Raw genomic sequence first — 17,458 nt, 5'->3', positions numbered from 1 at the left:
GACTCGGGCATGATTCCATGGGAAGACTTGGAACAAGCAGTGAATTTGGCTGTTGTTTCGCCTGGGGGTAATTGGGTTAGCAACTCGAATGTTGTCGGAGTGAATGATCTTGAGGAGGAGTGGGTAAGGGAGAAGGGATTGGAAGTGGGTCCTTTGTTGGGGGTTTCTTTTGAGGGCAGAGTGGATGAGGCTCTGTGTTTGTTTAATGATGTCCTTAATTCTCATTTTCAGGAAAAAACAGGTGGTAAGATAAGGTTGCAGGAGGAGAGAGGGGAGACAGTGTTGCAAAGCCCCAATGATTTTATCACGTATGAAAGGAGAAATAGGGGGTGTAGATCAGGATGGAGAGGTTGTGGAAGGAAGGGAGGGTTTGCTTTCTAAAGTGTTTCCCTATAAAGTTACAAATTCTTTCATGGAATGTCCGGGGTCTCAATGATCCGGTTAGGAGGAAAGTGGTGAAGTCGGTTATTCGTAAGGTCGGGGTCATGTGGTATGTCTCCAAGAGACCAAATTTTCTTCGATGTCTGATAGGATTGTGAGGAGTCTTTGGGGTGGGAGATTTGTGGAGTGGATTGCTTTGGATGCTATTGGTTCCTCGGGGGGCATCTTGATCATGTGGGATAACAGAGAGGTGTCTAAAGTGGAGGCTCAGGTGGGGCACTTCTCTGTTTCTTGTGTTCTTGCTTTGGTTGAGGATGGTTTTAATTGGGTTTTTTCGGGTGTTTATGGTCCTTCGGAGGCTGGTGTGCACCCCTTGCTTTGGGAGGAGTTGGGGGAGATCAGAAGTCGATGGTGTTTGCCTTGGTGTATTGGTGGGGACTTCAATGTGGTTCGCTCTCCTTTTGAGAGGTCAACGGGTGGTAGGTGGACGTCTGATATGGTGGCTTTCTTGGAGTTTATTGATGAATTCGGGTTGGTTGATTTGCCTTTGGTTGGAGGGCCGTTTACATGGTCCAGTGGCCGTACCCCTCCTACCCTTTCCCGGATTGACAGATTCCTTGTGTCGGGGGAGTGGGAGGAGAGGTTCTCGGAAGTTGTTCAAGCATCGTTGCCTCGTCCTATCTCTGACCATGTTCCGTTGTCGTTGGATTGTGGCGGGTTGTGCAGTAGACGATCTCCTTTCAGATTTGAGAATATGTGGTTGCGGGCTGAGGGCTTTCTTGAGCGGGTTCGTCTTTGGTGGGAGGGGTATGGTGTGGTGTGTACTCCTAGTCATCTACTTGCAGGTAAATTGCGTCTTTTAAAGGAGAATCTTAAGACTTGGAATAAAGAGGTCTTTGGGAATCTGGAATGGAGAAAAAATCGGGTTCTTACGGAGATTGCGGCTATTGACCGTATGGAGGGTCAAGGGGATTTGGTGGAAGCTTTGAAGCTTAGGAGGGCAGAGTGCAAGGCCGAGTTTTCTGAGATTGCTATCATGGAGGAGATCTCGTGGAGGCAAGCCTTATGCCTCGAGGAGGGGGATAGAAGCACGAAATTTTTCCACAGATTGGCCAATGCTCATAGAAGAGGAAATCACATAGGGAGGATTCGGGTTGAGGGAGTTACTCTTTGTAAGGAGGAGGACATCTGCAAAGGAATTTCAGAGTTCTTTGAGAAGTTGTTCTTTGAGACTGTTGAGTGGAGACCTTTGCTTGAAGGGTTGTAGTTTGCCTCTATTTCTGAGAAGGAGTGCTTGGGTTTGGAGGTGCCTTTTTCTGAGGAGGAAGTGCTGATTGCTTTGAAGAGCTGCAATGGGGATAAGGCCCCAGGTCCAGATGGTTTCACCATGAGGTTTCTTCTTGATTGCTGGGAGGTGGTTAAAGGAGAGGTGATGGGCACCTTCCATGCTTTCCATTCTCGAGGATTTTTTGAGAAAAGCTTGAATGCCACGTTCATTGCTCTTATTCCGAAAAGGGAGGGGGGGGGGGGGGGGGGGGGCATTGGATGTGAGGGATTTTTGCCCTATTAGTTTGGTGGGTTGTATCTACAAGTTGATTGCCAAAGTGCTCGCTTCTAGATTGAGGAAAGTTTTGGATGGTATCATTTCGGACTCTCAAAATGCTTTTGTAGGAGGCCGTCAGATTTTGGATTCAGTCCTTATTGCTAGTGAGTGTGTGGACTACAGATTGCGTAGTGGGGTCCCGGGTGTTCTTTGTAAGTTGGACATTGAGAAAGCATATGACCATGTGAGTTGGAGCTTTCTTCTGTACTTGATGGAGAGGATGGGGTTCGGTGTTAGGTGGAGGAGATGGATTCAGTTTTGTATTTCCAGTGCTTGCTTTTCGGTCCTTGTTAATGGTGCTCCTACCGGTTTTTTCTCTAGCTTAAGGGGCTTGAGACAGGGGGATCCTCTCTCCCCCTTCTTGTTCTTGCTTGTGATGGAGGCCCTTACTAGATTGATGTGAAGGGCTGCTGATTTGGGTCTTGTGAGAGGCTTTCGGGTAGGCAGGGATGCTGCTTCTCAGTTGGAGATCTCTCATTTGATGTTTGCTGATGACACTCTAGTTCTTTGTGATGCGAATGTGTCCCAGATTAGATATCTGAGATGTGTCTTGATTTGGTTCCAAGTCATCTCCGGCCTTAAGGTGAATGTGGGCAAGAGCGTTTTGGTGCCGGTTGGGGAGGTTCCTGAGATTGAGACTTTTGCTGACATCCTTGGATGTCGCACTGGTGCTTTTCCCATTTCTTACTTAGGTTTGCCTCTGGGAGCTCCTTCGAGGTGTGTGGGGATTTGGGATCCAGTTGTGGATAGATTTGAGAGAAGATTGGCAGGTTGGAAGAAGCAGTATCTTTCCAAGGGCGGCAGGGTCACTCTGATTAAGAGTACCCTCTCTAGCCTTCCCACTTATTTTATCTCTCTTTCAGATTCCATCTTCAGTTGCGGAGAGGATTGAGAGGTTGCAGCGTAATTTTCTGTGGGGGGGCAGAGGTGAAGAGTTTAAGTTCCATTTGGTGAGATGGGATCAGGATGCAGGCCTATTCGGAATGGTGGGCTGGGTCTTCGTAGATTGGTGCCCTTTAATAAGGCCCTTCTTGGAAAATGGTTGTGGAGGTTTGGTGTGGAGAGACATTGGCTTTGGAGGAGGGTTGTGGCTTGTTGTTTTGGAGAGGAGGGTGGAGCTCTTTGGAAGTTAGAAATCCTCGGGGGGTGGGAGTTTGGAAATTTATTCGGAAGGGTTGGGATGATTTTTCCAAGCACATTCGGTTTCGTCTTAGAGACGGGAGGAGGATTTGTTTTTGGGAGGATGTGTGGTGTGGTGATGCTCCTCTTGCTCTTACCTTTCCTCAGCTTTACAGGATTGCTTCGGATAGGCAGGCCTTGGTGGTTAACTGTTATCATCTTGATAATGGGAGATTGGTTTGGGATGTTCGATTCAGGCGTGCCTTTCAGGATTGGGAGATTGATGAGGCAATTCGTCTCTTGGAGTTGTTATATCGCCAGAGGATTGTGGTGGAGGATTCAGATTGTTGGTATTGGGTCGCAAACTCCAAGGGGCGTTTTGAGGTGAGGTCTTTCTTCAAGTGCCTCTCTTTTGATCCTGGAGTTCGTTTTCCTTAGAAGTCTGTTTGGCGTTCTAAGGCTCCTCTCAAAGTGGCTTTCTTTGTGTGGACTTTGGTTCTGGGTAGGATCTTAACCCAGGATAATTTGAGATGGAGAAGCCAGGTGGTGGTCAATCGTTGTTATATTTGTCTTCGTGATGAGGAATATGTGGATCACCTTCTTATTCATTGCTCTTTGGCTAGAGAGTGTTGGGATTTGATGCTTGGCTTATTTGGGTTTTATTGGGTTATGCCAGGATCTACTAAAGAGTTGATTGAGATGTGGAGAGGTTGCCATGTGGGGGCTCTCAGTCAGGATGCGTGGAGAGCTACGCCGCTTTGTGTGTGGTGGTGTATTTGGCTTGAAAGGAATAGGAGATACTTTGAAGGAAAGGCGATGTTGATTTCGGTGCTTAAATTCTCGATTATTTCAACTCTTTTTTGTTGGGTTTCAGGGAGAGATCATAGATCGTTGGGGGAAATTGTTGATTTTTTGGCCTCTATGAAGGCTTGAGTCCTTTGTGCTCTTTTGTATTTCCTTGGGTTTCGCTCCCCTCTTGAGCGTCTTTTAATAATATTCTTTTATTTATCAAAAAAAAAAAAGAAGGAATCCTAATTAGAATAGGAAAACTACATATGTGTGTATATATATATGTATAAAGTATGAACCCAGAGTGAGTTTATATATTTTTTTATCAACATATTGGATTTACACATAATGGGTTTATATAGAGTAGTCAATCGTACATGGGTGGACTAAAGACATTCAATGATTTGGAGTGAATGAGAGAGATGGAGATAGTATACTGTACATGAGGTGATTTCATCTCCCACAAGCCAAATCCACAAATTAATCCATACCTTGCACAAGAAATTTCCAAATTTCACTTTGCAAATCAAGTCATTCCAATGCAAATCAACCCCAAATTCATGCAAATCAAGCTATCACCGACATAAATCAACCCCAAGTCTTTCTTGTGGTGGTGGTGGTGGTGGGGGCAACGCCCGGTGGAGAGGGAGATAAGAGAGATCGATTCCGGTCCGGCAAGTCGTGCCGTCTCCAATGGTGTAATCAGCTCTCGCCGGAGGTGGAGCACTGTGCCTTCATGCCGGAGGAGGACAAGATTATTATTATTCAAGTGCACGCGAGGTTCGGGAACAAGTGGGCGGCAATTGCGAGATCCCTACAATGGTTGCAGATAATATGATCAAGAATCACTGGAACTCGACGTTGAAGAGGAAGCACACGGCGTTAATCGGCGGCGGCGGTGGAGATGAACGGTCGGTTCAGGTGCTGTTGAAGTGATTGGAGAGTGGTGATGTAAAGAAGATAGTCCGACTGGTTCAAATGTTGGTGAATCTGGCAATCCTTTTGTGTCAGTAATAATGAGGGCATTTTTGTCCTTTAAATTTGTGGATATATTTTTTATTGAAGCGGATTAAAAAATTGAGGGTAAAATTGTTATTACACACTTTTTAACGGTAAAAGTGTCGGAAAAGTGATTTGAGGTTTGAGTGATACTTATTTTTGAAAGGTGTCTCCATGTAAGATTTGTCCAAACCTCAGGGTGTGTAATTGAAATTAACCGTATTGTCTTTTGTTATGGTGATGTGCTTAGTTGATGTATCTTCGATGTGTTCTGGTGTGCTTTTTGTTTGTCTCTGGCTTGAAGGTCAATTTTGGGAAGGTTGTGATGGTCCCGGTGGGGGAGGTTACGGAATTTTTGACTTGGTTGACATTCTAGGTTCTGAGGTTAGTTCTTTCCCTCTCGTATTTGGGATTAGGGGTGCAAGTCGAGCGGCTTGGGCAGGTTGGTGGCTTAACTCGAGGTATGAAATCCTTAACCCTAGCCAAACCCAACCCGAGCTAATGACCCGAGGCCATCCATCCGTCATTTTTTAAGCTTGGGTTGAATTCGGGCTAAAATTTCGGGTTGAATTGGGCTTACTCTAGTTAGAATTTGGGTTGTTATAATAACAAATGAATAAACTTTTTAACTTTTTCACAAATGAAATAATTGAAGATATTGACATGACATAAATAACAAATGAATAATGATAAAGGAACCGAAAATTGGCGCCGAATGAGCACTGAATTTGATGTGGCCTAGTCACGTCAGAATCTTTCAACGTCCTCTCTACACGTGAGAGAATAAAAATCAGATCAAATCCATGGACGGCTCATGTACGGTAACTCCACTTGCCACATCCACGATGGTGTTTGGGTTCCGCTAAGTGACTCCGATGACGACCGGTTGGTGGTGACCCACTCCGGCTTTCAGTAATATACACCGGACCGGACATTGATCCCCTGAGGGCATGACTACGGCGACCCCATCACCATGATGGTAGGGATTTCTTGATCTTCTTGGACTCGTCCTTCGAATGGGTTTTTGGATCTTGAAGTGTAAAGCATATCTTGGTTTCTTGTTCTTCTTGGGTCAGATATTTCACACACAAAACACACATGTAAAGAGATAAAACCTGAAGTAGTCAATTTCTTGTAAGATTGTGTTCACAAAAAATATAGAAATTGGGTCAAGAGCTTTATACTTGTACATACTATGTATGTGTGTGAGATGAGACCCAAAAATAATCGATTTGAGAGTTAAAGCGTAGGCACTTTGATTCCCTGTTTCTATCTACAGAGTCTCTTTCATCCCTGTTTTTCTCTCTCCAAGTTTTGCAGTAAAGAAGGGAAGTGAAGCACTGTGTATGTGTGAGAGAGAGTAGAGAGTCTGTATATATATATATTTTTTTTTTCAGTTTTATCGCATAGAGAAATTTTTATTTAGATGGCCTTACGTGGCCAAACCATGTCACATTCGATAACTCTTTCGGGTGTTTGTTTCGGTTTCTCTATCACTACTCATAACAAATACATCAAACTAAAAAGTTTAATATGTGATTACATAATACCAAGTGACACCACTAAATTATCAATCACATGCAACCAACACAAATATTATACATCTTTATATACAATATTGTACATAAATATATATACATATATATATATATCGGGGTTCTTCTTGTTCGTCGGGTTTTGTAATTCGGGATCTGCTTGGGTTGGGCTTCGGGTTGCCTGACACGGATTGAATTGCAATTTCCGGGCTCGTGTTCTTAATTTTTAATTTTTCACCCAAGCACGTATTGAATTGCAATTTCCGAAAAATTTTGGGCTAGGCTCATGTTGGTTCTTCTCAGGGGTGGTTTGACGTTCACTCTTTTTATAGATGCCTTTCGGGTGCTACGGGGCCTACCATCCAATGGAAGGCCGGATGGCGCACCAAGGCAGCAAGGCTCTTCTCAAGGTGGGGCTTCTTCGCCAGGACGACAGTTTTGGGGAGGATCCTACACTGGATAGCCTGAGAAGGAGTAGTTGTGAATTGGTGTTGTACGTGCAAGAGAGATGAGGAGAAGGTAGATCATCTTGCTTTGCATTGCCTAGTGGCTCGGACAGTTGATGCTCTTGGGCTTGTTTGTGTTTCTGTGGGTCATGCCTCAGTCTCCGAGGAGCTTGATAGAGTTTTGGAGAGGATGTACAGTGAGTTCCCCAGCCTGAGACTTTTTGAGGGTGGCGCCTTTGTGTATTTGGTGGAGCTTGTGGAAGGAACAAAATAGCAAAAGATCTCGAGGAACTCCTATAGGGGCGCTTAAGTTCTCTATACTATGTTCTATTTTTTTGTTGGGTTATTTGGTCCTTGTGTAGTTTTTGTGGGATGCGCTCCCTGCATAAGTGCTTGTTTCTATAATTCTTTACTCATAAAAAAAAAATAATATTAAAAAGTACAAGAGCAAATTGATGCTGAAATAACCATTTTTTAACTGTGTTGAGACTTCTAACATTCCAGCTTCCAATCATTAAAACTTCAAATTTGGTGGATTAGCTCCACCAGCTACCTTCCCGATAGTAACTCTCTAAGTTATCTGCAATTGCACATTCTTCTTTTGCTCCCCTCATTTCTCATTTAAGTCTTTGCAGCTGGAAGCAAAGAAGTATCATCTGTCACATGAGCTGTGCTGCCAGTACTGGGAAAATATGAAGCACCATGAGATACAGAAGCATTAGGCTTTGCAAAAGACATATTGGCCACATTCACCTTAGCAAGGAGCCCACAAATTCCAACAGATGAATCTTGAGTAATTTGTTGAACAGGGACATCAATTGACTTATTAGAACTGGGAACATCAGGCCTAGCAAGTAGCCCAGAAGCAGCACGAGATGGTTCTTAATTGATCTGATGAGCAGGGACATCAATTATCTTACCAGACCTTCTAGCCCTCACAGATGCGTCAGATAATTTCTGAGATATCAGCTGAGCGGAAACAGCTACTGTCTTATCGAGGATTTCTGATTAAGCCCTTGTTCAGAGCCAAGGAACATCCTCAGCAACCCCCTCTCCCACACACCCCCCCAGGAGCAGCCACATTAGCCTCACCCACATTGCCATGATCAGTTTCCTCCATAAGTTTACCATTAATCTTAACAACATACTTCTTTACCTTCTTTTATTTAGCATCGGCAATAACCTTCCGAGGGCATTGAGAACTATTGTGGTCAATTATCCGACAGTGCTTTCATAACTTTTTTTTTTTTGATTAGTGACAGTGCTTTCATAACTAAGGTCTCCATTCATTCTCAAACCGAGCAAAACATTTATCCATCGCCAGGTAAAGTAATAGGTAGGGTTTCTGGTAAAGCCTCGTAAATATCTATCTCCACCATTACACGAAGAAATTGGACCCTCTCATGGACAAAGAGAGATCATCCAGGAATAAAGGTCTGGAAAACTTCGGGCAAACCTTCGAAACTGCTACCTTAATGTGATAATGTATAGGACACTCATAAATCTTTAACTAGATGGGAACTGAACCAAGAAGATACAATTAATATCTGCATATTACTTTTTATACATTGCAATCATGGGGATAAGAGATACTTATGCTTATCAAAGAAATCCTCTTGATACTAATTCAGAAATAATATAGTTGCTTATAATTCTCACAAAAAATTTCTTTTCTGATTAAAATATCGTGTTCCTTTTGTTAGAGATTTGTTATATTTTATATATTTTTAGGGTAAGGGTAGCTTTGTCTTTTCCTTTATTTTTAGTTGGGTTTATCACTTTATCCTTTTCTTTGTAATACGACATTCTGTAATATTCAATTATGCATTACAGAACACGACTGTTTTCTTCTTCTCTTCTCTGTGCAATATTAACACCTTTGATACAATCTTTCCAAATGCAGAACAGTCAGTGAACTATAAACAAGTCTGGATTAAGGGTTAGCTGTTCAACTATTAGGCACGTGTTCCTTCCATCATAAATTTAACAATTAATAATACTCAAGAGGATGTTAGTTCAATCTCAGATCATGTAATGAGGATGTCCTCGTTATGGCAAAAAACAGGTCATCCACTTTTGAGCATTCTGGAGGACACTTCAATCCTCCTTGAGTTTATTGGGGATGGTAGGCAGAGGAGGTTTTCTTTCCAGATGTAGTAATTTCTCTTTCTATGTTTTCTGCCTTGTTATGTGAATTCCTTTGTTGAAGAATTTTGCATCCTCTTAGTTTTTATCTTTCTTCTCCTTTTTTTTTTTGAAAAAAAAAAAAAAAAAATTAAAATACAATTATGAATTCTTACCAGGGAAAGAAGAAAAATTCAATAAATAAAATCACATTCTTAATATGAAATTGTTTTTTTTTCCCCACGTAAATTGTATATGCAAAAGGAGGATCTAGAAGAATGTTCTGCAGATGACTTTGATTCAATGATCTACTCATGTGATGCATCAGAGGGTACGGGCTAACTTTTACAATTCTCTCCTGCATGCAGATTAGAAAAATCATTTTTGAAGGTGTTTCCAGGATTGATGTCTCCTGGATCATTTCTTCCACTGTTCCCATCACTTGTTGATTTACCAAGTGAGTTCGTTTCCTCCCTTATTTTACTAAATACTTTTAACTGTTTTTCTTGTCTTTCTGATGGTCTCATGGTGTTAGCATATATGATACCACGATTTATGGTATGATACCACGATTTATGGTATGACTTACCATAATAGTAGAGATTTGATTATGCATATAATAGCATATATGATACCACGATTTATGGTATGACGTACCATAATAGCAGAGATTTGACTATGCTATAGAATATGTCATAGAATATGCTTTAGAATAAGTTGTGATTTGATTTTGATTTGATTTAGTTTCCTTTCTTGTAATATGAGCATGTGCTCATTTTATCCATAAATACTAGAGCTGTGAATGAGTAATTCATATTATTCAAGCCTTTACGCAATTCTCTCCTTTCTCTTCTTTGTATATATTTCTACTTGGTATTAGAGCCAGCACCTTTCCACACCTTTCAGCAGCCTTGCTACTTGTGCGATAGCTACCTTAAGTTGTTTGTGACATCGTGTGACGTTACCTACACATGTTTTTCTGTGTTGCTGTTTTGTGATCGAAAACAGGTATTTTTAAGTTTTACAATTTCTTTTTCACTCTTCTAGGGTTGGGTAAATTGGGATAGTTGGTTTCCAATACCCAGAAGGGCTTGGGTAAAAAAAATTACTTTACAAAGAGGTTCCAGATATTAAGAAGGAGGCTGTCTGGCTATATGTAAGCGGGCAGCGCTCCTTAAAAAAGGTATGTATTTGGATTTTTCGGGAATGGTCTGAGGAGACATTGTTATTGTTTATGGTCTGAGGAGACCCTTTGATTTATTAACAGAATTTGTGATGTTTTTGGAGTTTTTTTATTGTTGTGTGACAGATTATGGCAGATTCAAGGTCCTCGATTGTTAATTCTCTTGGCTTACGTTCTGTGGGTGGTGGTGCCATTTTTCCCACCAACTCATCAGAAAATCCAGGACTTCAAATCACTACAGTGAAGTTGGATGGTTCTAACTATTTGATTTGGGCACAGTCTGCCAAGATGTTCATTGGTGGCAAAGGCAAGATTGGCTATATTACTGGTTCTGAGAAAGAGCCAGCTGAGTCAGAGAAGGCATATCTACAGTGATTTGCAGATAACGCTATAGTTATGTCTTGGCTAGTCAATTTGATGCAACCAAACATAGCTGTTGGCTATATGTTTATGAAGACTGCTAAGCAGATTTGGGATTCAGTTCAACGCACTTATTCTCAGAGGCAGAATAATGCACGAATTTTCCAGCTGGGGCGAGATATCACCAGGATTTCTCAGGGTGACATGACAGTTTCAGGTTACATCGCCAAACTTCGTGCTATTTGGGAGGAGATGTCATATTATGATTCCCTCCACTCTTGGAAGGATCCAGATGATGTAGTTTTATATGCAGGAATTGTGGAGAAGAATCGAGTGTTTTAGCTTCTTGCCTGGTTGAACGACGAGTTTGAGTATGCTCGTGTTCATTTATTGGGCTTATCTTCATTCCCTACTCTTGAGGATGCATACTCCTATGTGTTGTCAGATGAGAGCCGTCGGACTCATCCATTAGGTGTTGCTTCTGTTGATCGTTCTGCTATGGCAGTTCGGGTTCCCAACCTTTCAGGAACTTCACCATCCCAGTCAGTTCAGAGCACTACCACCGGTCCTCCTCTGGGATGACAATGTGGACGTTGTGACCATTGCGGAAAAATTGGTCACATCAAATCTCGTTGTTATGCTCTACATGGACGTCCACTGCAACAAAAACAACAGCCTCGATCCTCTGCACATTCTGTTACACAACCAGTCTCGTTGTCAACTCTTGACAACCCTGCCTCTACATCTTCTGCCATAGTTACCTTGACTCAAGCTGATTTGGACAAGTTTAAGCAATTCTTCAACCAAATGGAGGCATCATCTCAGCCAACCTCCACTTATGCCCACTCAGGTACTATTGCGTCTGCACATAGCGTATCTACATCTTCAACACCATGGATCATTGATTCTGGTGCTTCAGACAATATGACTGGTATGTCCTCACTCTTCCAATCTTATAGTATCTGCTCTGGCCAACGCAAGGTCCGCTTTGCGGATGGCTCTCCATCTTCCATTGCTGGGAAGGGTCACATATCAGTTACTCCTTCATTAACTTTGTCAAATACACTTCATGTTCCAAAATTGACTACAAATCTTATTTCTGTTAGTAGCGTTACCAAACAATTAAATTGTAGTGTAACGTTCTTTCCCTCTCATTGTATTTTTCAGGATTTGGTGTCGAAACGGACGATTGGCAGTGGGCGTGAAGTGGACGGTTTATACCTGTTGGATGCTCCTTTGTCACCTCAAGCACATTCAGCTTCATTTTCTAATATTGTTTCATCTAATAAAGCCCAGCTTATGCGTTGGCACATGCGTTTAGGACATATTTCTTTTGGTTATTTGAAACATGTATTTCCTTCCTTATTTTGTAACGTAGCAGTGTCAGATTTATCCTGTGAAACATGTCATATGGCTAAACATGTTCGTTTCAATTATCCTGCTAGTAGTAATAAATCTGCTTTAACACCTTTTGATCTTGTTCATTCAGATGTGTGGGGTCCTTGCCCAGTTACTTCTAGTCTTGGATTTCGATATTTCGTGTTGTTCATTGATGATTATAGTCGTGTTACTTGGGTTTATCTTATGAAAACCAAAAATGAGGTATACACCATTTTTAAAAATTTTATGACAATGGTTCATACTCAATATGGTCGTACCATTAAAAAATTCCGATCTGACCAGGGTACAGAGTACACTTATGGGGAGGTACAACGGTTATGTACAGAATTTGGGATTGAACATCAGATGGCTAATGTTAAAACTCCTCAACAGAATGGTCGTTCTGAGAGAAAGAATCGCCACATCCTTGACTTAGCCAGAGCAATCTGCATTGGCATGAATGTTCCCCAGTCATTTTGGGGAGATGCAGTTCTTATCGCTGTTTACATCATTAATAGGACTCTTTCTAGGATTCTTAATTTTGCAGCCCCACTCTCAATCTTACATCCCAATTCATCTCTTTTTTTGATTCCTCCGCGCCTTCGGGTGTGTGTGCTTTGTTTAGCAGTTGGGGTAAACTCGTACAAAGCTTGACCCCAAGGCTTTGAAGTGTGTGTTTTTAGGCTATTCTTACTCTCAAAAAGGTTATAGGTGTTACCATCCTCCCAGCCGTCGGCAGTTTATATTCATGGATGTTTCTTTCTTTGAGCATACACCATACTAAAGTGGTTCAGTTGGTTCTTAGAGTGAATGGTTCCCATTGAATATAATGGATGATCACCTTCTTCCGTCTTCAACTCCTCTACCATTACCTGTTTCTTCTTCTATGATTCCTCCCCGTGATACCCCTCCAGCATGGGGAATTGTTCCTTTTTCACAGGTTTATAGTCGGAGATAACATGTACAAGCTTCTACTCCCACGATCGACTGCCCTGTTCCTTCGGCACCATCTCCGCCTTCTCAAGCTATTGTTTCGCTTGATGATCGCCCCATTGCTCTTTGAAAGGGTAAACGTTCTTGTACTTACCCTATTTCTAATTTTGTTTCTGATTATGTTCTCTCACCCTCCTATCGGAGTTTTCTTGTTTCTGTTGCCCCTCGGTTCCTGTTCCTTCTAGTGTTGCAGATGCACTAGCACAACCTCAATGGCGTGATGCTATGACAGAAGAACTACAAGCACTTGAGAAAAATCAAACTTGGGACATGGTTCTGCTTCCTATTGGACGAAAGGCTGTGGGTTGTCGTTAGGTGTTTATAGTTAAGCATAATCCAGATGGGTCAGTTACTCATTACAAGGCCCGATTGGTTGCCAAGGGTTATGCTCAGGCTTATGGCATAGATTATCAGGAGACTTTTGCCCTTGTTGCCAAGATGAATACCATTTGAGTTTTATTTTCCGTTGCTGCAATTCGATCTTGGCCTCTATTTCAGTTAGATGTCAAGAATGCCTTTCTCAATGGTGATTTGCAGGAGGAGGTGTACATGGTTCCTCCTCCGGGCTTTCGTTCTCATGCTCATTCTGGTATGGTATGTCGTCTTCGTCGTTCTCTATATGGCCTTAAGCAGTCTCCTCGAGCTTGGTCTGATCGCTTTGGCACTGCTATGCTCAAGTTTGGTTTCCATCAAAGTGCAGCTTATCATACCTTGTTTTTACGTCGTTCAGGCGGTAAGACAGTTGCTCTCATTGTGTATGTCGATGATATTTTCTTATCGGCGATGATGCTACCAGAATTGATGAGGTTAAGGGCTATCTTGGCCGTCAGTTTGAGATTAAGGATCTTGGTCCCCTACGGTACTTCTTGGGCATTGAGGTGGCTCGCTTTGAGACTGGCATTTTCATCTCTCAACGCAAGTATGTTCTTTACTTGCTTTCTGCTTCTGGTCAACTTGGCGCTCGTCCTGCTGATACTTCGATTGAGCAGAATCATCGGTTGGCTGATTCTGAGGGGGAGGGGTTGTTAGATCAGTATCAACGACTTGTGGGGAAGCTCATCTATTTATCCATGACTCGACCTGACATTGCTTATGCCGTGAGTGTCGTGAGTCAATTCATGCACTCTCTTCGTGCCCCTCACCTTGATGCAGCTATTCGGATCCTTCGCTACTTAAAAAGGGTGTCTAGGCGGTCGTATTTTGTTTGCCAATTATGGTTACTTACGTGTTGAGGCTTGGACAGATGCTGATTATGCAGGATCAATTTCAGATAAGAGGTCTACTTCAGGTTATTATACCACTATTGGTGGTAACTTGGTTACTTGGCGCAGTAAGAAGCACGATGTTGTCTCGATCTAGTGCGGAGGCAGAGTATAGGGCTATGGCTCTTGGGGTAGGTGAGTTGCTTTGGCTGAAAACCTTGATGACAGACTTGTGCCTTCCAGTGTCGCTTCCATTCTCACTCTACTGCGACAACAAGTCTGCCATTAGCATAGCAGCAAATCCCGTTCAGTATGATAGGACTAAGCATATAGAGGTGGACCGTCACTTCATTCGAGAGAAGATCATCTCTGGTCAAATTTGAACTCCATTTGTCACAAGCTCTCAGCAGCTTGCAGATATTCTTACAAAGGGCGTCAGTAAGATTGTGTTTGAGAATGCATTGTTCAAGTTGGGCATTTCAGATATCCACGCACCAACTTGAGGGGGAGTGTTAGCATATATGATACCACGATTTATGGTATGACTTACCATAATAGCAGAGATTTGACTATGCATATAATAGCATATATGATACCACGATTTATGGTATGACTTATCATAATAGCAGAGATTTGATTATGCTATAGAATATGCCATAGAATATGCTTTAGAATAAGTTGTGATTTGATTTTGATTTGATTTAGTTTCCTTTTTTGTAATATGAGCATGTGCTCATTTTCTCTATAAATACTAGAGCTGTGAATGAGTATTCATATCATTCAAGCCTTTACGCAATTCTCTCATTTCTCTTCTTTTTTTATATTTCTACTCATGGTTTCTTGATTCATTCCTTTGATACGACTATTGCTCCCTCCTTGTAGGGGGATAGAATGAAAGGATAGGAGAGATTCTTGTGTGCATTTGATCCAAGATCCCCTCTTTCCTTTTCCTTAAGGAAAGTCACCACGAATACAGGAGTAAGGTGCCATACGGCTTAAATCATGAAATCAGAATATTGCAGAGTGGAAGAAGCTATTTCTCAAAAGAATAACTAGACTGGTAATTCAGTATAGAAAGATGGTATGAAATACTTTAGATCTTACATACTTTAGCTCCAGCCTGCACACATTATTTCTTATTCACCATTGACCTATTGGTCTAGGCAAATGGATTAGACCATGAGGCCTTGTTCACAAGAGTTTGGTAATTCAAAACTTGTGATCAAGAAAAAAGGGGAAAAGAAAAAGGAAGTAATATCTATTAATTGTTAACATATGCGATGTTTATTTTATGGTCTAATTTTTGCTCATCTGGTTGTTGCAGGCATTGTTGATCTTGTAGTTGAATATATTGTTTAAAATTCATTGGATATAACTCATCAAATACCATTGTCGACCTTTTTAAACCTAGTTATTCTTAGACTCAAGTGATGAGCATTTGTTTACCTTAGAAATTTCGATGAATCTATTTCTCATTCGAAATCATATTTCAAATTCTAAAAACTGCTTTCTTACATGTATACTACTTACCTACTAGATATGTGTGTGTGTGTGTGTGTTTTTTTTTTTTTTTTGGGTTAATTTCAGTAACACCCTCTCAGGTTTGGCCAAATATCACCCTCAAACATCTTTCGAAAATAACTATCACTTACGTTACAAACTTTTGCTCTGTTTGTCACTCATTCCCCAATCGTTACTTGCACAATTATGACACAATGTAAAATGACTTAAATACCTTTTAACTTTGTCAAAACAATTCTTTAATCAGATAAAAAGACTAAAATATCACTAAAACTATATATATATATATATATATATACACACACACACATTATATATACATACCCATTTGTTTGAACATATATATATATATATATATATATATATATATATATAGGTACCCATTTTGTTTGAACCTATAATAGATTTATACTATATATATGTATACACATATACATAATTAGTTTTAGATATGGACATACACATAATTAGTTTTAGAATACCCATTTTGTTTAAACCCATTATGGGTTCATACTATATACAGCCACACACCCACATAATTAGTTTCCTATTTTAATTTGGATTTGCTCATCCCAAATCAAATTACACCAAAATCGGTTAAGTCTCATCGCCAGTTACAATATATATGTCTTACAGCTCTCTATATATAATTATATTGATTATATATAATTAGTAGTTGTATTAGTGAAAGAAGTGTTAATGGAGTTTGAGGATAAAGAGGAAGAGGAGGGCGCTTTACTACTGTCAGACTCCAATCCCACATCCCCCATTATCATCTATGTGCCCTAGTGTAGTTTCCTCATTCACTCTTTGTCTAACCCATACATACCCTAGCAGCAAGAGAGCCTCTCTCCTCACTCAAACCCTAGTTGCTGCAAAAGTCCAAGAAATTGATGATTCCCCACACAAATCCTATCTCCCGCAAAACTGAGGATTCCCAATTCTCTCTCGCTCTATCCTCTTTTCTATCTTTTATAATTTCCCATATTTACATGGATTTTGAAATGAAGATCACAGCGCTGAGGAAACCTAGGTATAGGGGGTGCTTGAAGAACCATGTTGTCGGACTTGGCGGCCACATCGTGTATGGATGCGGAGAGTTCATGCCAGCCGGCCTGAAAGGCACCCTCGACGCGCTGAAATGCGCCGCTTGTAGCGTTAGAGCTCCACCCAACGCCGTGGACGGTGATGGTTGGTGGTCCGCTTCCTCCACACCAGAGATTCACCCAATTCCAAGCCCATTAAAGGCGTCAAGACCTCGGACGTCGCCATTGACTCCACCCGCAATCTCTGGTTCGCGTCTTCCTTCCCACCAAACCACCACCGTTCGACAACCTCCTGCCCGTGATTGTCTTCTTCCACGGTGGCGGATTTACGTAGTTTGTCGTCTCTGTCTTCTTCCATGGGACCGTGAATATCCACCACCACCCCATCACCGCCAACCATCGCCAATTTATTAGTTCAGTAAGAAAGACCAACACTATCGCTGTCGTGCCCAACCGACCGATCTCGATGCCTTAGCCGTCATTCCTTTGTCCGCGGGTTGTGATTGTTACATGTATATACCTGCTATTGTTATATATATATATATATATCTGAGGCGATTGTTACATATATATACCTGCTATTGTTATATATATTTATATATCTGAGGGGTATAATGGTCATTTAAGTAAACTGATATTTTGGAATAAATATGATTAAAAAATTCGGGGCAAAGTTTTCTTTTCCCATATTTTTAACGGAGACTTTAATGGAAAAATAGAAATGGACCTTAGGGATAGTTATTTTTGAAAGATGTTTGAGAGTAATATTTGGTCAAA

General features: G+C 41.3%; 1 protein-coding gene across 3 annotated transcripts in view; it reads left to right on the top strand.

Moving 5' to 3' along the window:
- Window positions 1–17,458, top strand: part of LOC132311042 (uncharacterized) — an 84,073-nt gene that overhangs the window by 22,475 nt on the left and 44,140 nt on the right. For all 3 annotated transcript variants that reach the window (XR_009482799.1, XM_059808732.1, XM_059808731.1), the window contains exon 6: window positions 9,365–9,453. Coding sequence is in view for 2 of the 3 variants with exons in the window: in XM_059808732.1 (XP_059664715.1) it covers window positions 9,365–9,453 (89 nt within the window). In the remaining variant the exon portion in view is untranslated. The remainder of the gene's footprint in view (window positions 1–9,364; window positions 9,454–17,458) is intronic.

The sequence above is a fragment of the Cornus florida genome, unplaced genomic scaffold (genome assembly GCF_030987335.1).
Source record: "Cornus florida cultivar Cherokee Brave unplaced genomic scaffold, ASM3098733v1 CherokeeBrave_3.0.0_Hap2_Chr06, whole genome shotgun sequence".
In the NCBI taxonomy this organism is placed as follows: domain Eukaryota; kingdom Viridiplantae; phylum Streptophyta; class Magnoliopsida; order Cornales; family Cornaceae; genus Cornus; species Cornus florida.
Note: the sequence above shows the minus strand (reverse complement) of the source record. Positions and strands in the feature narration are given on the sequence as shown.